Here is a 24854-nt window from a genome sequence, read left to right as displayed (position 1 = left end):
AACAGATACTACGGATAACCAGGCTGATGGGTCCAAGCAGCAGAAGAAGCGCAGATGACAGATACCTTCAGAGAGTAATGTATGTAGAGTGCAACACCGCCTCCACTGGCATTACGGTCATGTCTGTGGAGAGTGTAACCGGGTAAATCGAAGAGAGAATCCGGAATGACCTGAGAAAGTTTGGTCTCAGTGACAGCAATTATGTGGTAGCAGGGTTGAGTGGCCAGATAGAAGCGTATCATCTCAATGCGTGCCCTAAGAGAGTTTACATTGACATGACAAACCCTAAGGTATACCTTTGTTTCGTCACCCCCACCTGCAGAATTAAGTAGTTGATGAGTGTTTTGAGAGATGATGGTGTGGTTAGGCAGTTGATGACTGTTTTCAGAGATGATGGGGTGGTTACGTAGGGTAGATGGATTGTGCTGTCTAGGTGGCTTGATAGGAATAGTAGGTTGACTGAGTGGAAGCAGCGGTGAATAAAAAGTGTTGCCTAGTTTATTGCTAAAAAATTATCACGATCATTGGTAGAGCTAATAAGTACAGGAATGGCCTCACTCTTCTTCTTCGCGTATATGCATCCACTTTTAATAAAATAAAAGAACATAGGAGTAGACTGCTGCTTCTTCTTCGCCTGGATGTTCAATTTGAGTTTATAAGTCGGTCCATCCAGTAATTTATTAATATTAATATTAGTCTCTGGGAGAGGCACAGTGCAGCCAGCTTGTATGAGTGAATCCTGAGAAAGCTGAGATGAACGGAGAACTTTACGTTTAATTTTGTCAAACAATATAGCTTCTGCTAGCGCCGGAGAGAGCAACGTTACTGCAATGGTAATACGATTGCTTGATGGAGCAGCGGCAATTTGTGAGAGTTGGACATCGATCAGCTGGTTAATAGAAGGTGTTGTCATTGTAGTGGTAGGTACAAATACAGGTGGCGCAGTGGCAGCTGGAGGACCACGTTTGTTCAGAAGACGCACTCTAACGATATCATGCTCGACAATAAATGGTCGGATGGTGCGTATGACATTCAGAGCTAAGAGGTTGATGTTAATACGTTCTTTTGACGTATTGCCGCAATCAATGCCACTAATAACTAGTGTAAAATCAGGATTTGTGTGCCTAGTGACTGGTGTATTTCTCTGAAAAGTGCTGTTCTGCGATAATGTCATAGGGTCTAGCGAAGAGTTTGAAGTGGTGCTTTGTTGGTGTAGGTTAGCGGTGACAAAGTCACGCAGCGATTTATTTTCTTCTTGCAGGTGTTTAACCTGCCCCTCAAGCACGTCGATCCTATTAACAAGTTGTGGTAACTGTTCCAGAGGAGTAACTTTCTGGTTCAGTACAGCGAGGTCATGGTTGATACTGCTACGAAATCCACCCAAATCGGTAACCAACGTTTCCAGTTTCTTCCAAATATCTAAGTTGGTTGGTGTATAAGACGCAGAATCTATAGAATGGGCTCCAAATGTAAACTGAGCAAGGAGCGAATCGGAAGTGGTTGACTTCGAATCGCCAAGCGCATGCATTCTTGATCCAGAAACGGCAGATGACTGAGAGTTCGATCTAGTGCGCGGTCCTTCCTCATTGGCCAAGAAAAACAGAGTGGTTCTTTCGACGCAGCTGTCACAAACCTGAGTCAACTCTCCAACCGTATTTCTTACATTATTTAGTTTTAAGCAAGTAGAATGATGCGTAAGATTGCAATGCAGACAGGAAATACGCTTGGTTTTGCCAGTGATAGCCCTCTCGCAGCTACCACAGATACATGCAGTGGTTTTTGAATTAGAATTAGAAGACATTGTAGAAGTGACAGTAAAAAATCAGATGAATTCAACAAAACCACGACGAAACTGTAATAACGGTAATAAAGCTGCAGTGTTGGTAAGTGGGTAAGTTGTCGACATTAAATCAATTATAGTTAAGAATTTGATTGATAGATGGCGTAAAAAACTACTTTGCCGACGTTAACTTCAATTCAAGTACCAATCTTAACCAAGAGATGGCGCCACTTATATCAAAAATCGCAGATTTTGTTGTTTATGATGCCTCCAATAGATTTGTAGGTTAGGATGCGCCAGAGATTGATAAAAATGATCAATAGCTGACCTATTTATCTGTAGGTGGGCGTACTTAGGTGAGCAGACTCAGCTGGTAATCCTACTAATTGACAATCCCGCTGTGACTTGTTGAAGAAAAGTATGTATAGTTGACAAGTAGCACTTTGAGGTTAGAACTTTGAATGCAGACTTTCGACTGATTATTAGAGTTGCACAAAATGGTAAATTTTGTAATTCAATCAACTAACAAGTCCTAGTTGATCCTGTGAGTGAATCTCGCACAAAAAACCAATGTAAGTATAATGTTACAGCCAGTACAAGCAGAGTGTTAGAAAAGGCGTCTATACGTACCGAGAGAGAGAGAGAGGGAGAGACTTGTGGTCCGTAAGCAGTGTGCAAGGGTTCCCCTCGAGGATGCCGGCAAAATGCTTGACCGCTGCGAACGCTGCTAGAAGTTCCCGATCGTAGGTGCTGTAGCGCCGTTCGGTGTCTGACAGTTTCCTGGAGAAAAATCCGAGGGGCTTCCAGCGCCCGTTGGCCTGCTTGGCCAACACGCACTTGTCCGGGTTGATCCTGATCTGGGCCGACCGCAGCGTGGAGTGGAGCGTCCTGAGGTGGTCCAGGTGTTGTTGCTTGCCGTGGGAGACGACGATGATGTCGTCGAGGTACGCGCGCGCGAAAGGCAGGTCGAGCAAAGATCTTGTAAACTCAATGAGGCCGAAAGGCGTCGTAATGGCCGCCTTGTGCGCGTCCTCGGGAGCGATCAGGAGCTGGTAGAACGCCTTCTTGAGGTCGATGAACGAAAAGGTGTCTCCCTTGAGTTCCAAAAGCAGGTCCTCTATGATGGGCAGAGTGTACTTGTCGGGCACGGTGCGGCTGTTGAGTTGACAGTAGTCTCCCGTGATGCAGTAGGATCCGTCCGGTTTCGCCACCAGCAGGAGCGGGCTAGCCCAGGAGCTCTTGGACTCGCGCACGATGCCCATGTCGAGTAGGGCCCGAAATTCCGCGCGGGCTGCTTGAAGGCGCTCGCCGTGGAGGCAGCGGGGACGCGCCACTGCTGGAGGCCCGGATGTGGTGATGTGGTGGCAGACATCCAGATTTGGGAGGGCCACGGTCGTACTCCCCGCAGTAGCTAGGTCTTGGAACTCCCGGAGGAGGTCCGCGAAAGCCCCTCGGCGACTTTGGGCGGAATGATGACCGCGACCGAATGTATCCGGACCGGGAGGATTTTGCCGGCAGATTGGTGGATGAGGTCCGCGTCAAGGAGCCTTCTGTTTTGCAGGTCCACTGCCAGGCCGAGATGCGCGAGGAAATCCGCTCCCAAGATGGGGTCGTGGACATCAGCGAATATAACCCTCCATGAGAACGGCTTCGGGAGGTTGAACTCCCGCGTCATAGCATGTGTGCTGAAGGTGCCGATGGTTGAGGCGTTAGCTGCACTAAGGGTGAGAAGGCCTCGCAGTAGGTCCGCTTGAAGAACGTGCGCAGCAGCAGAGAGACCGCCGAACCCGTGTCGATGAGGAACCGGAGTTTCGACGTCCGGTCGATGACGTGCAAGCGCTTTCCGGGGGAAACGCTGACCACCGCTGCTTGCGGGGGCGGGGGCGTAGTGAGCTTCCGGGCCCTTGCGCGTCTGGGGCCGCGGTCCTCTAGGATGGCAAACAGACGCTGAATAGCTGAAAGGAGCTGGCTTATGCTTGCTTGTAGCTGTCTGTCCTCTGAAGCTGCTAGCCGCTTCAGAACCGCCTCTTTGAGCGCCATGTACCGGTTGAACATTGGCGGGCGCAGGATAATGTTCAAGACCTCCTAAGCGACCTCCAGCGGTAGGCTTGCTGTCCTCCTCGAAGGTCTACCACCTTGTCGTGGTGGGGAGGCTTAGGTGCTTCCACGGCCTTTGTGAGGGATTATTCCTTCACACTGGTGGGGAGCACTGACCAAGAGTAGACCAAGGTAGCGGTCATCATTGTCCTGTGGTCCTGACAGGACATTGCTCTGACTCAAGGTTCCGCCCTTGCCTTCGCCAGGCATGCCTAACACTTACTCCTTTTGCTGAGTGTAGCATGATCCTAGACCCTTGTTCCTCTCTTTTAATCGCTCAACCTTTCCTCTCCTCTTTTAACGGAGCTTGCCTCCAATTCTTCTTTTTTAGAAACATGGACGTGTCACTAAGGAGTTTACTAAAGGACGGGAGGGATACCCGATCCACGGCGGCTTTAGGGGGTGGTCTGACAGGCCCCCGTTCGTCGACATCCAGCGACTGTCATGAGCCTGAGGCAGGCAACCCGGCCTTGGCTCTAGCAACGGCGACGGGAAGGTCTCTGCAGGTGAGTAAACTGGCCAGCAGTGACAGTAAAACTACAGGAAAATTGAAGAACGACGATGGCGTGCAATTGGAAGAATGGCAGAAGGCTGCCCGCGCCATTAAGGAGCTTGGTCTGAGTGAATCATTCCCAGTTGGCTCCACTCAGGGCAAGAAAAGAAGACGTCCGGTTATCTCATCGGACGAAGATGAGGACCCAGTACCGGGATCTTCAGGAGAAGGAAAATTTTGCACGGTGAAACCAGTTTCAGTGGCTCTGACACCAGTATCAGTGGCTGTGACGAAAGTGAAAGTGGCACCTGTGAAAAGTGAAGTGTGCTCGGCAACGTCGGTACGGCTATTAGAGCCGGGACGACTTGCCGAGAAGGCGAGAAGCTTGATCTCCGCGGCGGAGAAAGAACGAAGGAGGTCAAAGAACATTAAAGGAGATATATCTGGGCGTATGAAGGGCAGTCTTAAAGGTGCCCTGAGCCTGGTGAATGAAATGGAGCGGCGTCTCCTTCAAGGGGACCAGAACCATTCCGAGAGTGAGGCGATCCAGGCCCTAAGGAGGGAGTTGAAGGATCTGGAGGCCCGTCATGAGGCCGCTCTGGAGAAAATAAGAACCCTGGAGCGAGGCCAAAAAACCAAGAAGTGCGCTCTGCCCGCTCCCTCTGGGGCTCAGAGTGAAGGTCACATTAATGAGAAGGTGCTCGCAGAGGTAAGAGCTCTTGCAAAAACGGTCGCTGAGTTGCAGCGATCAAGGAGGGAGGTACCGGCCCCGGCTCCGGCTCCGGTTGGACTATGCCTGCGGCTCCGGCTGCAGTAGGGTTCAACTTTGGGCTGGGGACGGGTAGCTCAATCAAGTCGGGAATAGGGGCTGCCCCACGGCCGGTGTCCGCACCGGGCGTAAGCAAGGCTCCGTGCCCGACCCCACGGAATACACCTGGGAATACCCAGGATACAGCGTCAAAACAGGACGCAAGTTTTACGGTGGTGCTCGGTAGAAAGAAGCGCAGGGCCGTGGCAAGGCTTTCCAAACCGGAGTCCTACCACGGCGCTGTCCCCAGCACCAAGGGGCTCCTTCAAAGGGGACCGGTGCGAAGAAAAGAGCAAAAAATGCTCCTCCGGATAAAACAAATCCAAAGAAGAAGTGGAACAAGGGAAGGGAGCGGTCGGCGGCCATCTCCCTTACGTGTTCAAATCAGATCTCCTACCGGGATGCTGTCCTCCGAGCGACGGAGAAGATAAATCTGAAGGAGCTCGGAGTAACAGACATGAGGTATAGGAGAGGTTTGTCGGGTTCCCTGATCTGGCAGATACGGGAAGCTAATGCTGCCAAAAAGGCAGACGGTGTTGCGGAGGCCCTTAAAGGGCCCTCCCTGAGGTCAAAGTTGCGAGACCTCAACGAATGGTTGACGTGCGGCTCGTCGGGTTAGACGTGGCTGCAACAAGCACGTCAATTAGATGTGCTCTGTTGGAGGTAAAGTCGGGCATAGACTCGAACTCCATCAAAGTTGGAGAGATCCGCGGGGACCGTGGAAGGGCTGGGGAAGTAACTGTCTCCGTTCCCGTTGCCATGGCCCATGCGGCACTTAAGAAGGGAAAACTAGTGGTCGGGTTGTCGACGGTTCGCGTAAGGGAACTGAAACAAAGACCACTAAAATGTTTTAAGTGTTGGGCCAGAGGTCATGTAGTGGCCTCTTGCCCATCGACAACTAATAGAGAGGGCCTGTGCTTTGCATGTGGCAAGCCGGGGCACAAGGCTAGGGAGTGTAAGGAGAGAAAGCCATGTTGCCCGGTATGCTCGTCCGCGGGACGCGCTCGGACAAACCACCAGGCTGGCTCGTTGGACTGTCCGATTGTCCCTCCTAGGAGGGAAGAAAGGGCAGAGTCCTCCCCGAAGGCCGATGCGCCTAAGGGTAGTAGTGGGCCCGGTGGTCCAACGGAAACACTGGAAGAAGTGAAAATGGAGGTTCTCGCTCCCGACACCGCTGCACTCAAGGAGGGCGGCGGGGGAAGGAGGGCCCCGAAAAGCCAATGGTTGTAGAAACCAACCTTGGTAACGATGGAAAAGGTTATACAAATTAACCTTAATCATGCGCGTCGGGCTCAGGATCTCCTTGCGCAACGCATGGCGGAGCTTGAGGCCGGCATCGCAATTATATCGGAGCCGTGGTGGGTCCCCGAGGGAGATGGAAGTTGGTTTCCGTCCCTGGGTGGGGACCCGCTCTCTGCAATTTTCGTGGGCCGAAGTAGAAGGACATGTAGCCTGGTGCGACAGGGTTCTTTCTACGTCGCTGTCAAGTGGAGGGACTCACTGGTAATATCAGTGTACTTCCTACCCAGCGGGGATGTTGCCTTGTTCGAGGGGCTCCTTGACGAGCTCCAGGCACTTATTGCGGATTACCCTGCTCTCCCAGTACTGCTGGCCGGGGATTTTAACGCCCGGGCTCCTTTCTGGGATCAGGATGGCAGGGGTAACCGTAGGGGTGCCCTACTCTATGACTGGGCTAATGGGCAAAACCTTCGGCTCTTTAATAGAGTTGGCCACCCCACATGCGTTAGATTTTTCGGGTCGAGTGTAATCGACCTAACGCTGGGCTCAGCCGCTGCTGGCGCCCGGATTTCGGACTGGAAGGTGGATGAAGCTGAGTCCCTATCGGACCACTCATATATCACCTTCCTCTACGGTCAGGGGCCCGTGGGGTCCGGAGTTCTGCACCTACGAGGGAGAAAGCTCCCTCGCTGGGCCGTCGGAACACTGGATCAGGACAAGCTGTCAGCGGCGCTCCTAACTGGGAATCTGGTCTGGCCGGACACCGACGATGAGAGCGGTGTAGCCAGTCTGGTTGGATGGGCTCGGGACACCCTAAAACAGGCATGTGACATGGCCATGTCCAGGTCCAGGGCACGGTTCAACCAAAGGAGAAATTCTCCCTGGTGGTCAGGTGAGATTGCCGACCTCAGAGCGTCTGCGACGGCCGCGAGAAGGCGGCTTACCAGAGCTAGGAGGAGGCAGAATCTGCAGGAGATAGGCCAACTCTTGGAGGCTCGGCGGGCCGCAAAAAGGCTCTTGCCAGGGCCATTAAGAGAGCCAAAAGGAGTGCGTGGCAGGACTTCTTGGGCCTGCTGGAAGAGGACCCATGGGGTAGACCATACAAAGTGGTCATGGGCAAGTTGAGGCCCTTTACCCCGCCCGTCACAGAGATGTTGGAGGAAGAAGATCTAGAGCGGGTCTTGGCAGGGCTATTCCTAAACCATCCGGAATATGTCCCACCGCCTGTGGCCACTACTGGGGATGTCAACATCTCAGAGGAGGAGGTCGCGGCAGCCGCTTCAAGGATTGCGAGGAGGAAGGCCCCTGGCCCTGATGGGGTGCCGGGCTGTGTTGTGCGGCAGGCAGCGACACTTTGTTGCCGCGGCCTGGCGCGATGTTTCTCGGCCTGCGTGAACAGCGGCCTGTTTCCGACCGGCTGGAAGGAGACCAAACTGGTCCTCCTGAAGAAGGGAAGAGACAGACCACTGGATGAACCTGGGTCGTATAAACCGATTTGCCTCGTCAATGAGGTAGCCAAGCTGTTTGAACGGGTCCTGGTGAACCGGATAAACAGTTTCTTGGAGCGAACTGAAGCTCTGTCCCCAGCACAGTTCGGGTTTCGTACGGGCCGTTCGACGATCGAAGCAATCCTGTCCGTCAAAGACTTTGTCGGTGCGGGCTTGCAAAATGGGAATGTTGTGGTGTTGGTCAGCCTGGACATTAAAAACGCTTTCAACTCGTTGCCATGGCCGGTGATCATAGAGGCTCTGGAACACAAGGGCCTCCCGCCACACATTCAAGGAGTTATGCACAGCTACTTCTGGGACCGAAAGTTGGTGTTTTGCACCAGAGATGGTGGGCTCGCAAGTAGGACTGTACGATGCGGGGTGCCACAGGGGTCCGTCCTTGGCCCTACACTTTGGAACGTGGCCTATGACAGCGTCCTTTGTGTCCCGATGGCTAGAGGCTCCCGTGTGGTCTGCTATGCGGACGACACGGCCCTCTTGTCGGTGGGGCCGAACCTGTCATTGGCCATAGAAAATGCTGAACGGGACCTTCGGGGCATCGTAGATGCGATCGAAGGATTAGGTCTCGTGGTAGCTACGCAGAAGACGGAGGCGATGGCCTTCCCTGCCTCCGCCCTCCGTGGACGCAGGGGGGCTGTTCCTCCCGAGATCAGAATAAGGGGGTCCTCTATCCCCGTGGGATCTAGGGTGAAGTATTTGGGGGTTTTGCTGGACTCAGACATGACGTTCAGGCCCCACTTCGAGTCCTTGATCCCGAGGATAGACAGAACCTTTAGGGCTATCCGGAAGATTCTCCCGAACCTCTATGGGCCGAGGGAGAAGAAACGGAGGCTCTATAGTAGTGTTGTACACTCAATGCTCCTATATGGGGCCCCCGTGTGGTGGCGCACGGTGGTAGAGGACCAAAGGGTGAAGAGAGCCGTTCGGGCTGTGCAGCGCAGAATCGCCATCCGTGTGTGCTGTGCGTACCGGACGGCCTCCTTCCATGCGGTCATGATGGTTGCAGGGATTATTCCCCTCGATCACTGGGCCCCTCGGCTGGCGGAGGCCTATGCCGCCCTTAGGAATCTGGAGGGACCCGTCCTTCCAGGCACTAGGGCCAGGCTGGGGGTTCTTGCCAGGCGCGGTGCAATTGCAGCATGGAGGGAAGAAGAAATTGAACTACTGGATTCCCCTGGCTCAACGGGAGTACGTGTGAGGGAGGCGCTGGCCGATAGGTTGGTTGAGTGGGTCGAGAGGCCACACTCTATTGAGTCAACCTTTCGCTCCACCCAGCTGATGACCGGTCATGGGTGCTTCTCGGCATATGTACACTGGATTGGGAAGGAGAGAGTCCACGCAGTGCTTCTACTGCAAGGCACCGTGCGACGATGTGGAGCACACGCTGCTCGACTGCCCGGCATGGGTTGACGCCAGAGACAATCTGGCTGCTGCAATAGGAGCGAGAAGGCCCACACTCCCGGAAATAATCAGGGCCTCCCTGGATACTCCGGAGGGTGGTCCGCCTTCCAATCCTTCGCAGAACGCGTCGTAAAGACGAAGGAGGAGGAAGAGAGAAGAAGAGAGAGACGCAGAGCGTCTGGGAGCCTGCGTGAGGTGCCACAAAGGAGTATGACTCCAATGCGGCCGCCGCGGGCGAGGCTTCGGCCAACCCCAGCAGCGTCTGGTTCATCCTAGAGCGCTGCTGTAATTATATGGAGAATGAGCACAATAGGTGCATGGCGTCAGGACTAGAGTTGCAACTGCGCCGTTAGGCGGGTAGCAAAGCTAGTCATCCTGGCAGAAAAGTCACAACTCTAGGGTTAATCTCTACTGAGGGGTGACATATACCGAGAAATATTGACATACTAGCGCCTTATCCGCGTTAGTATCGACGGACGAGATCGGGGAAATACCGCCCCAGATCGCTCGGGATGGACACAGGGTGACGGGAATCCACCTGCGTGGAAATGCTGCCCGTCCACTCCCAACAGGTGAAAAGAAACAGGAGGTTTTTTAGTCGGTAGGCGATGTAATAGTACATCGAATCCGACACTCCTCTGGGTACCGGGCCCAGGGGGTCTTTGGAAGATTTTTCCTCCTCCCAAAAAAAAAAAAAAAAAAAAAAAAGGCTTGCTGTCAGCAGGTTGTACCGGCTGCGATCTGAGAGAATCCTGTTGGACCTGTTGGACTTGAACGTGGCCTGGACCTGCGCGAACCAGAGCTTTGGGTTGATACTCTAGTAGGCGGGGAGCACGAAACGCTCGACGGATCCCACCGTAACGAGTGTCTGCGGTGGGCTCGAGACGCCTGGCGCCCCTGACGTGAGCTTGGTCTCTGCGTCGTGTGTCAAATCTCTCGGAGGACCGCCGGCTTTGGCGTCGACCGGAGTGGGGGTGAGAAACGGCAACGCGCGGTGCATGGGGCCGCTGTGTAGTCGGCACGCTTCGGGCCGAGTCGGTTACCGAGAGAGAGAGAGAGCGCGTCAAGTAACGAGTCGACAAGTTCGCGCGGCGGACGGGTATTCGGTCCGTTCCGGCGGCTGTCGGGACGTAAGTTCGGTTCGGCGTCGCAGCGCAAGCGCGGTGAGCGTCAGGCGGACAAAGACGAAGAGGATGTAACGTCTCTGGTTTGAAAGAAGACGTTACTGTAGGGAGGAGGAGAGGTAAGAGATACCGGTACAGACAAAGCGAGGAAAGACAAAGAGAACAAAGGAAATGAGCAAAGAAAATGAACAAAGGAAATCCTGACGCTCTATTCTCCCGACTCCAGGGATTCTGCTGGAGGCTGGAGGCCGCGAGTCCTGCTGTTTTGGCTGGTCGGCGGTGTCTCGCTGAGTCTGGTACCCGTGGCGGGTACTGCGCGGAACTGGCCGTTAACGACGGACGGCACGAAGACACCTGGCACTAAGAGCAAACACAAAGACGACACTAACTACGTATATCACGTAAATCACAAAAGATCACGTCGGGGTCACCACTTAGGAGAGGATGAGGTGAGGTCTCCAACAGAGCGTAGATCAGTATCGTGAGTCAAGAGTAGGCCGTTTAGGTATGCCAGGTCAAATATAAGTCTTTATTGTTTCTATGTACAGTTAATCAATTTCTTTCGTCTCGTCGCTTTCTATGTCGGATTCGAACTGAACGTCGTTCGGCAAACTTCGGCCCGGGGGGATCGGGCCCCCGGCGCGATGCCCGTCTCCGACGACCGCGGCGCTGCTGAGCGCGCACCGCCACATATATATGTAAGTTTGGGCTAGTCCAAACTATAGCGCGACACGTCAGAGGTCGTTCCTGCTCGACACTCATGCCAAGCGAGATACGCGGCCGTTCGCACTCGTCAGTCGTAACTGCGTGACAACAGCAGAAACCACGTTGAAATACGTGGGAGATTCATGGTGTCTATCGCTAAGCAATATTATAATTTTCAATTGTAAATTTAATAATTAGTTAATATTTATATATTAATAATTATAATCAAGTAAAGCTGTACTTGTTGTTGATTCAGGTAATCCTGCGTAAAATCTTGTATTATAATTATTCTAATCGCTTTTTGTATATGTATATAGTGTAAATATATTTCAGTTATTACTAGCATCAACCGCAGTACAATTAATTGGTGACGTTGTTTCCAAATTTCGTAAGACAAAGGAAATTGTCTTATATATATGTAAGTTTGGGCTAGGCCAAACTATAACGCGACACGTCAGAGGTCGTGCCTGCTCGACACTCATGCCAGGCGAGATATGCGGCCGTTCGCACTCGTCAGTCGTAACTGCGTGATAAGAGCAGAAACCACGTTGAGATACGTGGGAGACTCATGGTGTCTATCGCCAAGCGATATTATAAAATTCAATTTATAGTAATTGTAAGTTTTATAATTAGTTAATATTTATATATTAATAATTATAATCTAGTAAAGCTGTACTTGTTGTTGATTCAGGTAACCCTGCGTAATATCTTGTATTATAAATTATTTTAATCGTTTTTCGTATATGTATATAGTGTAAATATATTCCAGTTATTACTAGCATCAACCGCAGTACAATTAATTTGTGACGTTGTTTCCAAATTTCGTAAGACAAAGGCCCTTGTCTTATAAATCAACAACACAAAATGGCTGTCGTTCGAGCAAGATTCTGCTTTGTCTCAGAGGCATTGGACGTAAAATCCACCATTTTTGAGAGTCCGCACCATTCAATTAGAAGGAGAGGACACAACTTACGAGATTCCCGGAACACCTTTCCAACAAAGGAGAATCACCTAATCTTTTTGAAACTAAGATTGTGAGGAACATAGTCAAGAATTTGAAAACACGGGGAAAATACCGGAAGGTCTTGATTTCTCTGGTTGATAAGCTAAAGGGGCAATACTTGGATGAAGAGGGGAACGTATGTTACGACGGTATGTATTTGGATGAGTGTCGGGCATATGTCGATCCTAGTACTGTTCCTATCAAAATCCTGGAGTCAGACTCGCATGAAAAAATTCATCACGAGTAAAAGAACATGGTTTTAGAAAAATTTTCGGGAAAAAACCAGAACGCGACAATATTTATGGATCTTTTTGTGAGCGAATGTACTCGTTTAGGATATAAGGAAGTAAATTACGCGGAAACGTTAAGATTTTTTTTGGAGGGCCCCGCTCTTGACTGGTTTAACAGTTTTCTGAAAGTAAACATGATCACACGACCTTGGGAACATTGGAAAAAGTCGTTTATAGATACATTTGCCGTTATAGGGTGGTCAGATATAAAGTATGCATATGAATTTCGTTATTTAGATGGGTCGCTACTACAGTATGCGTTAAAAAGAGAGATCTGCTTATAGACACAGATCCTAATATTTTAGAAAATACACAAATAAATTTAATTGTTTTGGGTTTGCCAAGAAAAAATTCATTTACACATAAATAAGAAAGATATAAATACTGTTGATAGTTTGATGACTCTTATAAATCAGCTAGAAGGTCTCATAGAAAAAGAAAAGAAATTTATCTCAAAAACGAAAATCTCTGAAGAAAATAGATTAGAGAGAAAACCGTGCGGCCTCGGCAATAAAAAGGATTCCCAAATAGATATCATTCGGAAGATGTGGGCAGGTCAAAACCCCCTGATAAAGTAAAATCAAGAAACGATAAAATAAAATTAATAAATAACACAAAGATCGAAGAAAGTGTAGCGTTTTCCGGATGAGTCAAAAAACGGATTGCGACCCCACTTATTAGATTAAGAATTAATATCGAGGATACGCCAGTAGTTGCGGTATATGACTCGGGAGCGAACGTATCCATAATAAATTACGATACAATAGTAAAACTAAAACTAAACAAAAAAGTAAGTGGGGAAAATAAACTAAATACATTTGCGGGCACTACGAATATAGTTTCGTAAATATAGTTAGCGGGCTCAATAAATTTAAAAACGAAGATCTTTAATATTTCAAGTACAATATGTTTTTATATTGTAAAAAAGTGACTCTTTTCATGATGACATTTTGTTAGGTTTAGATGCAATAAAAGAATTTAAACTTTGTCAGGATGAGAATTTGAAAATTTTTTCAAAATAATACAAAGAAATACCACGTACAGGAAAATTTGAACACAGGGTATATATCAACGAATACGGTTGTAAACAGTGAAAGTCCTTGGGAACGATGTGTGGAATAAACACAAAGAGTTATTTACAGAAGACAAATTCGAAGTAGGCAGAGTAAAGGGTTACGAAGCGACAATAAAGCTTATTGAAAATAAATACATTGCGCGTAAACCGTACAAATGTTCCATAGCGGATAACGAAGAAATAAATTCACAGATAAAATCGTTAGTGAGAGTAGGCTTAATTGAACGCTCCACTAGTCCTTTCGCATCCCCGGTAACTCTTGTTTTGAAGAAGGAAGAAGGGAGAAGTCACGGTTATGTGTAGACTACAGCGAACTAAATAAAATAATAATACCAGAATGCTATCCTTTTCCGATTATTGATGATCTATTAACTAGGGTAAGGGATTGTAAAATTTTTCGAAATTGGATATATACTCGGCCTTCTGGTCAATCTCAATTAGAGAAAAAGATAGATATAAAACCGCGTTTATTACCCAAAATGGGCATTGGCAATGGAAATGTTTGCCTTTTGGATTAAAATCGTCTCCAGCTATTTTTCAGAGAATTCTGAGTGACATAATAGCGAAAAATAATCTCGAAACCTTCGCGATTAATTACATCGACGATATTTTGATTTTTTCAAAAAATTACACAGATCATATACGGCATATTAATGAAGTTCTCATAGCCATTAAAAAAGCAGGTTTTAAATTAAATAAAAGAAAATGCATATTTGCTCAAAAATCGGTTATATATTTAGGACATGAAATTAAAGAAAATGAGGTAAGACCCCTAAATGATAACTTGATAGCAATTAAAAATTTTCCTACACCGCAAAATCAAAAAAATGTGAGGCAACTTTTTGGGAAAAATAAATTTCTATTTAAAATATATACAACAAGCTTCGATTGAGTTAGAACCACTGCATAATTTACTTAGGAAAAATGTAAAATTTGAATAGACACAAGAATGTGAAAACAGCTTCAAAAAAATAAAAGACTATCTCAGTTCGGAACCGATAGTGGCAATTTTTGACCCAAAACTTCCCATATACATTTTCACTGATGCATCTAAAAAAGGAGTAGCGGCAGTTTTTAAACAACCTCAGAAAGATAACTCTATTAAACCGGTTTATTTTTTTCTCAAAAAAATTAACAAAGTCACAAGAAAATAAACGCGCTTTTTTCTTGGAACTCCTGGCAATAAAAGAGTGTATTTTATATTGGCAATATAAACTAATAGGAAATAAATTCACGATATTTACAGACCACAAGCCGCTGGAAAATTTTTAACGTGAAAAAGAGCAAGGATCCTGAATTATTGGCTTTATTAAACTACATTTCTAATTTTGATTTTGAAATCAAGTATAACCCGGGCAAAAATAATTCAGAAGCAGATAGCTTTTCGCGAAACCTGGTACTAGATGAGAGCATAAATAATGAAACGGCTATCAAAATAGTAAATTTTTTATCAATGAAAGAATTAATAAACGATCAAAAACAATTACATATAAAAAAAGAAGACAAAATAGTAAAAAAAGATAACATTTGTTATAAAATTCTGAACAACAAAGAAAAGATATGGATTTCGGAAAGTTTAGGAATTCGATTGATAAAAAAGATTCACAACGAAAGCCATATTGGAGTAAAGCAGTTAACTCTGACTTTAACTCCAAAATATTATTTTAGAAATATGCATAAACATATAAAATTTATTTGCCGAGCATGCGATACGTGTATAAGAAATAAATCGAGGTTCGGAAACTTTAGGCAACCCCTTTCACAATTAGGCCCAGCGTCGGAGCCCTTTCAAATAATATCCTTGGATACAATAGGAGGGTTCAGCGGAAACAAGTCACCAAAAAAATTTTTACATTTAGTCGTAGATCATTTCACGAAGTACGCTTTTGTAGTGACCTCAAAAACGCAGTCGGCAAAAGATTTCATAAATTTAATTAAGAAAGTTCAAAAAAGGGGGAAAATAAAATTACTACTAACTGACCAATATGCTGGAATAAACTCGAAAGAATTTAAAAAATTTCTAAAAGCAGAAAACATAACAAATATTTTCACCGCGGTAGATTGCCCTTTTTCAAACGGGCAAAACGAACGAACAAATCAAACATTAGTAAATGCAATTAGATGTAAAATTTTCGAAAATAAAGATAGGCCGTGGTCAGTCATAGCGGAAAAATGTGTTGAGAACTACAATAATACGATACACAGCACAACAAAATTTACTCCGAATTATCTGCTAAATGGAATTGATAAATCTTTTTTCCTTCGGAACTAAACGAAAACAATTTGGAAAATCTAGAGAAAAATAGAAAGATAGCATTTTTAAATGCACAAAAATTTCACGAACAAAACAAAGTTTATTATGATAAGCATAAACGTAAAATAACATACAAAGTCGGGGATCTAGTTTATATTCAGAACGGAAATCGTTTAAATAGGAAAAAAACTGGACCCAGTCAGAGTGGGCCCGTTTAAGATAAAACATAAAATTTCGGATTTATTGTATGTTATTGATTCGGGACTTAAAACACCGGAGTCAAATGTATATCATGCGAGTAAAATGATTCCCTATTTCCAAGCTCCTGATTCCTGTAACGTGTGTCAAAGGGGGGGGGATGTAAGTTTGGGCTAGGCCAAACTATAACGCGACACGTCAGAGGTCGTGCCTGCTCGACACTCATGCCAGGCGAGATACGCGGCCGTTCGCACTCGTCAGTCGTAACTGCGTGATAAGAGCAGAAACCACGTTGAGATACGTGGGAGACTCATGGTGTCTATCGCCAAGCGATATTATAAAATTCAATTTATAGTAATTGTAAGTTTTATAATTAGTTAATATTTATATATTAATAATTATAATCTAGTAAAGCTGTACTTGTTGTTGATTCAGGTAACCCTGCGTAATATCTTGTATTATAAATTATTTTAATCGTTTTTCGTATATGTATATAGTGTAAATATATTCCAGTTATTACTAGCATCAACCGCAGTACAATTAATTTGTGACGTTGTTTCCAAATTTCGTAAGACAAAGGCCCTTGTCTTATATATATATATATAAGAATAATAGACATAGAAATATATATATATATAAGATTTTATTGAGTAAAAATAAAAGTTTATTATAATATAACAAAGACTTAAGTATTAAGGTTTAAGATAAGGACCGAAAAGAAAAAAAATAATGTGTGCAGATCACACGTGTTAGAAGTGAAACCTTCAAAAATCTAAGTTTCCAGAGAATCAGAAAAATGAACAGTTTTAAGAGTAAGATAATTGTAGAATTTATTTATTATAATATTATTACTATATATAATAAGGGTCACCGGTATGATTAGTGAGTGGAATAGTCGATAAAAAGTACACTTTTCCAAATTTAAGGAATAAAAATGGAATGCTGAATGCAATAGTTATAAATAGTCGTGAAATGGTAGGATGTTTATCAAAAGAAATATAATTCGTCAGAAATTAGGTAAATATAAATAAATCTTTTTTTGAAATTTAGGTATAAAATTTTTTTTGTTAGTATGGTTTTCAATTTCCCGTTTTTATCTACATTCTTGCGCTATATAACAAGCATTTTAGGATAGATGAAACAAAGACGTTACAAAAAACATATGGAAAATATTGCTGGACTGAACGAAGGTTCTGATAAAATGCAATGAAAGATCTAATAAAGATATTCTCTAGAAATGTTCTTCAACTCTGTAGCCTACCACACTTCGAGACCCTTATTATTTATAACATATCTCGTCCTTATTCTTTGGACCACAAAACTATCTTTTTAAATACTCTGTCTAAATAAAGATCTGAACAACGAAAAATCTAAAAAATGCATTGAATCGTATCGCTCGCTCAGCTTATCGAACTGTGTACACTACGAGTCTCAAATTTAGGCCCCGTGGTAAGCTCCACCAATACACGCTGGGCGTTCAACATCTTAAAAATGTTTTTATTTTATTGAAAAATTAGTATAAGTTTCTTAAATATGCAATATCACAATTTATAATATAATTTTCATATATGCATGGGTCAGTACATCTCTTTGGATATTTTTCATAAAAACATATAAAAATCAAGTTTAATGGACATATTTTGTCGTTATGCATTAAATATATTTTATAAAGAAGCAAAATAAAAATATAACAGTAATTTACTTGCTTTTGAATGGAATTTGTCAGCTGTTCCTCATTTATTCCACAGTATTCTCTAATTCTTTTTCTCTGATGTATCTGGTAATCCTTTTTTTTTTTTAATATTTCAGACAATACAATTATTATATATTCTATGTACGTAATAATTATTTATTATAATATTTGTGAAATAAAGAATTTAATACTAATTTTTTAATAAAATAGAAACATTTTTAAATAGAAAAGATATGACACGTTTAGTAAAAACAAAAAACTATAGGCATGAATATTATCGCATCGATAATAAAGATAATAAATATAGATCGAATTTCAACAGACCTTCTCTGTTTTTTATAATGCTTTTCTCATGAAAAGGAACCGACCTTGGGGTGTAGGTAGCTGACAAAAACTAATATTTTTAAAATTCTATCCATCAAGATGGAATGCTGAATACGATAGCCATAGATAGATTCGAAAAATGTAGAATATTTGTCCACAGAAAGGTACGTCGTCCTAACCGAAGTAGATATAATATATATTTCTTTTTGTGTTGCAACTAATAACTTTAGATGCTGTTAAAGAAGGGAACAATTGTGGTCGTATTTTTTTCGTTTCATCGGGTTTTAAATATCAACGATTTTAAAATCTATTTCTATTTTCGTTGTTTTATTTTATAATATTAAAAATTTGTTTAAAAATTTATTTTCTATATTTTTTTTCAATATTTGTAAAATAAGTTATATTATTTTATTCTTATTGGAAATATAAAGTAAATAAGGTTTATTTATTTTTTTAACGTGTCTAGTTTCTTCTATTAAAAACTTTTCTATTGTATTGAAAAATTAGTATAAATTTCCTAAATACGCAAACATTATAATTAAAAAACATGTCTTTGGATATTTATAAGAAAAATTTTCTACTATGTTGTTTAATTTTTTTCTCTGGTGTATCTGATAATCATTTCATTTTTTTGTAAAATATTGCAGACAATACAATTATTAAATTCTATATATTTCGTAATTGTTAATTACAATATTTGCGAAATAAATAATTTAATATTAATTTTTCAATAAAATAGAAACATTTTGAAATAGAAAAAAAATACCATGTTTGGTACAATAAAATAAAAACAGATTACGCACCTTCTTTCTTTATTTCGACCGTCGGCTCGTTTGTATCCTATTCTTTTGTCGAATACCTACGTGCTTATCTATGTTTATTAATACGCACTCGTATTCATCCTCATATCGCTGCGTGCACTCACACTCATATCCATATCGCTACATGTTCATACAAATCTTTCATCAATTGTTTCCATATACACCATACACTCGCACTCTTACATATATATAACTGAAGATGAAATGACTAAATACCAGTTTTTCCTACATTATCCTAAGAATAAAAATAAAATTTTTGGGGTGGACACCCCTTATCACTTAGGAGTTTAAAAAATAGATAGTAGCCGATTCTCAGACTTACTGAATATGCATAAAAAATGTCATAAGAATCGGGAATGAACATTGTGACACGAGAATTTTATATATTAGATTATGTGAAATTGTAATAATGTATTTTATTACTAATTCGTAATCTTAATTTAACCCTTTCGGTACTACTGCCGCCCGTTGGCGGCATCCACTAAACATTCTCTGAGTCCTACCGTCGCCCATTAGCGGCATCCACTAAACATTCTCTGGGTCCTACCGTCGCCAATTGGCGGCATCCACTAAACATTTTCTGGATCCTACCGTCGCCAATTGGCGGCATCCTCAGAAAGTTATGTGGGTGCTACCACTGCCGCCTAGTGGCACCCACGTAAAGTATGTGGGTATGATTATTCTCTATAGTACGCATTACTTTACTATTCTGTGTTTAAAATTCCCGGCTTTTCTGAATGAAAAGTTTAGTGTCAATCACGCACGAAATTTCTATGAATGCTGCAAAACACGTTTTCGCGGCTTACGCCGCCGTAGAGTGCAACCCCTCTCGTGGAAAACTTCCTCGTCCCACGAATGTATAACCGCGGCCAGCCCCTCCGTACCGAAAGAGTTAATGGTATATATTTCAAGTTTTTGTATACAATATATATCTAGCTAAATATTTTATTCATCAAATGCCGATTGCGAATGTGTTAATTTGTTGTGCAAATATATATATAATATATTCGTATATTTATTAAACCTTTCGCTACGGGCGGTGACTGTAGTCACCCAACGTCTGATTTTTTTTTTTTTTTAAAGTTTATTTGCTTTATCAAAAATACATTCTTATTACATATATATATACCTATAACTAGGCAGCAAATAATACTTAAAAACAAGCCTTTTTGCTCAATTGTTACCCACTAGAGATAACTTTATTTAATGCTTGTCTCCGCGCTTGGAGCTACTTACATTAATTAACACTTAATCTGTATAACATTGCACAGAATTTAACTAAATAAAACAATACTCTCTTTGGTTTCGTTTAACTAGTATTAAGCTTAATTTTTTCAAGAAAAACTAAGTAATCTAGTGATGAAAAAGGTAAATTAATAGCAAAAAACATCACACTGACTCTGGTAATATTAGATAAAAAAAAGAAAAAAAGAAGAAATAAATATAAAATAAAAAAATAAAAATAAAAAAAGAAGATATGTGTATAAGACACTAAGTATTAACCTATTTGCTATGTTCATTATGTTTTATATCACATTGATTATCACCGTATTTAGGTATTAATGTAATGACTATGTAATTAACTATTCAGTCTTCTTAGTTCAGTCCAGCCTTTCTTTCTTCTCTCCAATAGCTCTTTCCTATGTGCTGGCTCTCCAGTTAGCCACCAGTATTTATTGTTTAGTCGCCTGAAGTCCATTCTGTCGCAGTCTGGGATTGCCATAGAGTAAACCCAGCTTGTGTTTGGCGAGACAACGTCTTCAGGCCCTAATTCTATTTTTTTGTTGGCTTGATGACGTCGCCAATGGTATATTACCGGTCAGTTGTTGGCGTCCTGGATCACCCCGATTTTGTCGTAGTAAGTAAACGCCTGTGGTGGGATGCATGCTGAGTTTTTGGTTCCTAGTTACTACCATCTCGTCCTCTATTATCGCCAGTTTTTTTATTTCGTTGTTTGTACTATCTGGTAGTTTGCTTAAGTAGTCTTTAGTTAGTTTGATGATAAAGTTGTCAATTCAGGGGATCCCTGCCAGATTGTAAAGAACTCTATTGCTGATGGCCTTCCTATAGTTCGACTCGCTTGTCCGATAGACCCCAAGGCACGCTCTCAAACACTTTCGTTCGAATGATCTTATTCTCTCCATTAGAGACGCACTAATGTTCCACCATACGGGGGCCGCGTAGGTCAGTATTGGTCTGATCAGCAGTTGATAGCATATAATCTTGGCTCTACCATTTAATCCTCTTGCGTGGAACAGTCTATTGTTTGCCTTGAATGATGCCCGGGCCTTGTTCAGTTGAGTCTCTAGGTGCCCGTTAAGTTTTGCAAGCTGTTCGATGTGCACTCCAAGATATTTCACCCTGATTTTATGTGGGATTTGAATTGCCTCATTTTTAGTTGGGTCTATTGCCGTTATTCTAAATTCTTTTATGTTAAATTTTTGGTAGCTGCTGAGGTGATCGTAAGTCCTCCTGATTAAGATGGTTTCACATTTTTGGTGGTTTACTCTTAAGTTCCACATCTTGTAGAACCCGTCGATTTTTTCGAAGAGTTCCTGGAACTGCCCTCTGATCTTGTCTGGCGTCTTTCCGGCTACACATACTATCACGTCGTCCGCGAAGGCTACGGCCCATTTATTTTCCTTGTTGAGGTCGAATGCCTTCAATAGGGATAGTGTGAAAATTACAAAAAATAATGGGGAGGAGACTGTGCCCTGCTGTAGCCCCTCCTCAATGTTGAATGTTATGCTCGAGGTGTTAGTGCCATCCCAGGTCACGAACGTTTTGCCGTGTATCATGTCCCAGGTGACCAGGATCAGCCACGTTGGAAATCCCAGTTTTACAAGCCTAAATATCAGCCCATTTAGCCACGTTGGAAATCCCAGTTTTACAAGCCTAAATATCAGCCCATTTAGCCACACGGAGTCAAAGGCCTTCTCCAGGTCGATCAGCAGTGCTCCTATTAGCTGGTTGTAGTGAAGTTCTTCCTTTACATAATTTAGTAGGTAGTGGACGGCATGCACTGTAGAATGTTTGTGTCTGAATCCGAATTGCTGGTTTGGGATCAGTGATTTGTCTGTACAGAATTTATTGACTTGTGTGGTAATGATTGACTCGTATACTTTGCTAAGTGTTGGCATCAGACTGATCGGCCTGTAGCTCGACGCCTTTCCTGGGTCCTTGTTCTTCTTTAGAATTGGCAGTACCTTGGCCCTTTTCCATATTCTCGGGAAGTATGTGTGGTTGAGGGCGTTGTTAAATATTACCACGAGGTCGTTTACTATATTAGCTGGTAAGTGTTTTAGGACTATAGTTGGTATATTGTCTGGACCACTAGAGGTTCTATTCGGGAGCTTCTTCAATATATTGCTGAGGGTGTTACGATTGCAAAGGTAGGCGATGCCTGTTTCACAAGTCGGCTGCGATGCTTTGTTGGTGTCACTGAATGTTAGTGGTGTGCGTCCCGTTCTTCTATTCTCTTCTAGTTCTTGTCTAATTTTATCCGCACTCTCGTCGACTATTTCTTTCAGCCTTGTGCCGTTATTTAGGTATCTTGCCGAATTGATTGTTTCTAGATAGCTGCCAATTACGTTCAGTTTTGTTATTCCGTCTGTAACTATTACCTTGCCCTCCGTGTTTGTTATCTCCGTGTTAACTCCTAGCTTGTCGATGATTGGATCACTGTCATCAAGCACCTGGTCTCCATTCTTGGTCCACTTCTTACTTCTTAGTAGTCTATTGATCTTAGGGAAGAACGTGTTTGTGTCGCGATGGTCTATTTGCCTTAATTGACCTTCATAATAGCTAGCAGTTGCCTTTGCAAACTCCTTTCTCAATTGTTCTTTTGTTACTTTGATAATTATCTTAGTTATTATTATTTCTTTACACCATGCGGTTGGGTTGTTTCGCTGCATCTTGTGTAGTGTTGTGAGATACTCTGTTTTTCTTTTTTGCAGTTTTCTTATTTTTGTGTTTAGGTATTTGTTTATGTTGTTATGTGGCTTGAATCTTGGTACCGTCTGTTCTATAGTTGTTAGTATTGCGTTGTTCAGTTTAGAGATGCTGCTATCTATTTCTTTGACGTCATCACCCATAATGAATATAGGCGGCGGTCTCGCGCGTCTGTGTTGCCCACTGGCGGTCATGTTTTGTGGCCCCTTTCCTATGCCCGACTCTGCGGTTCTCTGTTCAGCCGCCTGATGGCACTGCGCGTCACTTTTTTGCTGGCCCGCTTGTGCCAGCGTGGCGTACATGTTGTTAGTTTTTATATCTTCGGTTGTTTCCGCTTTTGTTCTTATCTTGGCCGGTTTTTTTGGCCGCTCCCACCCCTCCTCCATCTCCATAAATGACGTGATGCTAAGGAGCTCCTTCTTTTTCGCGCAACTAAATTCGGCCTGGTTAAGTTGGACTTATGTTCTTTCTTTGCTACTATTTCCTTGAATATTTTATCTAGTTTCATTGAATCAAGGGTTCCGCCTGAGCGGTTAATCCGGGCTCGGGGCCCATAATAATCTTTCGATGGCGCGTTTACTCCTGCGTTGCCGGGTGCCGCCATCTTGGACGCCGTCCTGCCCGCCGGCTATCAGCTACTAGTCTATTTATATTGTAAAAAGAAAAGAAAAAAAATAGAGAAAAAATAAAGAAAAGAATAGACATGACCCCGTATCACCAATCTAACGAACACCGCACTTGTATAGTCACTATGGAATATGGGTATTATCACTATTATCACTAGTATTAACGATTGTTGCGGGAGCACGATGTGCACCGTACCGCATCTCAGTTGCGACCAGTGCTGTCAGATCGTGGGTAAATCTTACCCTCTCCCTGTGCCACTGGTATTGCACACAATGAAAGTTTTCCATGTCCGTGTGTTTGGGATGTCGATAGAAGTCGAGTGTAACCGAAGTTGGCGGGTACGCCGGAGTGGCACACTATGAAAGCGACTCGTGTCGTCCGAACACATGGACACGAGTCGCTTTCATAATGTGCCACTTCGTGGCCAACCGCCAACTTCGGTTACACTCGGCTTTCCTCGACATCCCAAACACACGGACATGGAAAACTTTCATTGTGTGCAATCCCAGTGGCACAGGGAGAGGGTAAGATTTACCCACGATCTGATAGCACTGGTTGCGACTGGACCCAACGTCTGACTCCCGCTACGTACGGGCGGTGACCAGTGATCCCATTCGTACGATAATTGATCCGTTTATTTTGAAAGTGGTCTAACTCCATTTTCCAAAAAAATCGAGTTAGTTACTGTAATAGTTACATTTTTAAATGATCTCTTCATTCTGAAGCAATTTGTTACAAATATAATAAAAATCATGAAGATTTTGTTGCAAGAAAATTTGCCGATCCACGGAATGATGAAAAGTTTATTTTGCAGGTGGCCTAACTCCATTTGTCAAGTATTATTTTCCGATTGCACGTGGTTATTGTACAACTTCATGTTATGTATCAATAAAGCATTTGAGGTTGCTTATATTCCAAGTAAGTATGATAATACTTTATTGTAAATATAATGAGACAACAAGATTTTTTATGAACAAAATTATTAGAAGACGCAATTTTTAAAAGGGTAAAGAATTCTGATGAAGAATCAATAAACTTGTTAAAAATATGTTGGATGCGTTTTGTTAGAAATGAACCATATAAAATTTTCTATAAGACATCAATGAATGAGAATGAAAATTTGAAAGTCCTGAATTTATTACCACGTCAGAGTAGACCAAGAAAGTTCGAAAATATTGTATAGACACCACTATATAAAATCTTAGACAATTAGAACAGTAAAACTCAAGGACATAATTGACCTACTAATATACATACCACCGGAACATCATGATTTCTTCAAATCCCTTTCACACACAAAATATAGATGAGTAGTAAATTGTTTTGTAGGCTATGTTTGTAATTTTGTACGATATGTAGTTAAAAAATGTTTGGAATCGCATAAATTATGTTTCTGAAATGTTTTAAAGATATGTAAAATTAATTAAGTATTGTTTTTCTCAATTTTAAGCATCTTAAATTAG

At 43.3% G+C, this 24854-nt stretch overlaps 1 protein-coding gene across 1 annotated transcript; it reads left to right on the top strand.

The window, feature by feature from the left end:
- The first annotated feature begins 6426 nt into the window (after positions 1-6426).
- LOC149033828 (uncharacterized) lies at positions 6427-7542 on the top strand. Its single transcript, XM_089170858.1, has one exon. The coding sequence runs from the start codon at positions 6427-6429 to the stop codon at positions 7540-7542; it is 1116 nt and encodes a 371-aa protein (XP_089026984.1).
- Positions 7543-24854: the final 17312 nt, after the last annotated feature.

Source organism: Polistes dominula, unplaced genomic scaffold, assembly GCF_049000335.1.
Source record: "Polistes dominula isolate Pdom_NZ unplaced genomic scaffold, Pdom_raw_medaka contig_333, whole genome shotgun sequence".
NCBI classification, from domain to species: Eukaryota; Metazoa; Arthropoda; class Insecta; order Hymenoptera; family Vespidae; genus Polistes; species Polistes dominula.
This window is presented reverse-complemented; position numbering and strand designations above follow the sequence as displayed.

What these genes read in the sequence shown, in the direction of transcription:
- LOC149033828 (XM_089170858.1), top strand. Translation starts at nt 6,427, where the DNA reads ATGGAAAAGGTTATACAAATTAACCTTAATCATGCGCGTCGGGCTCAG.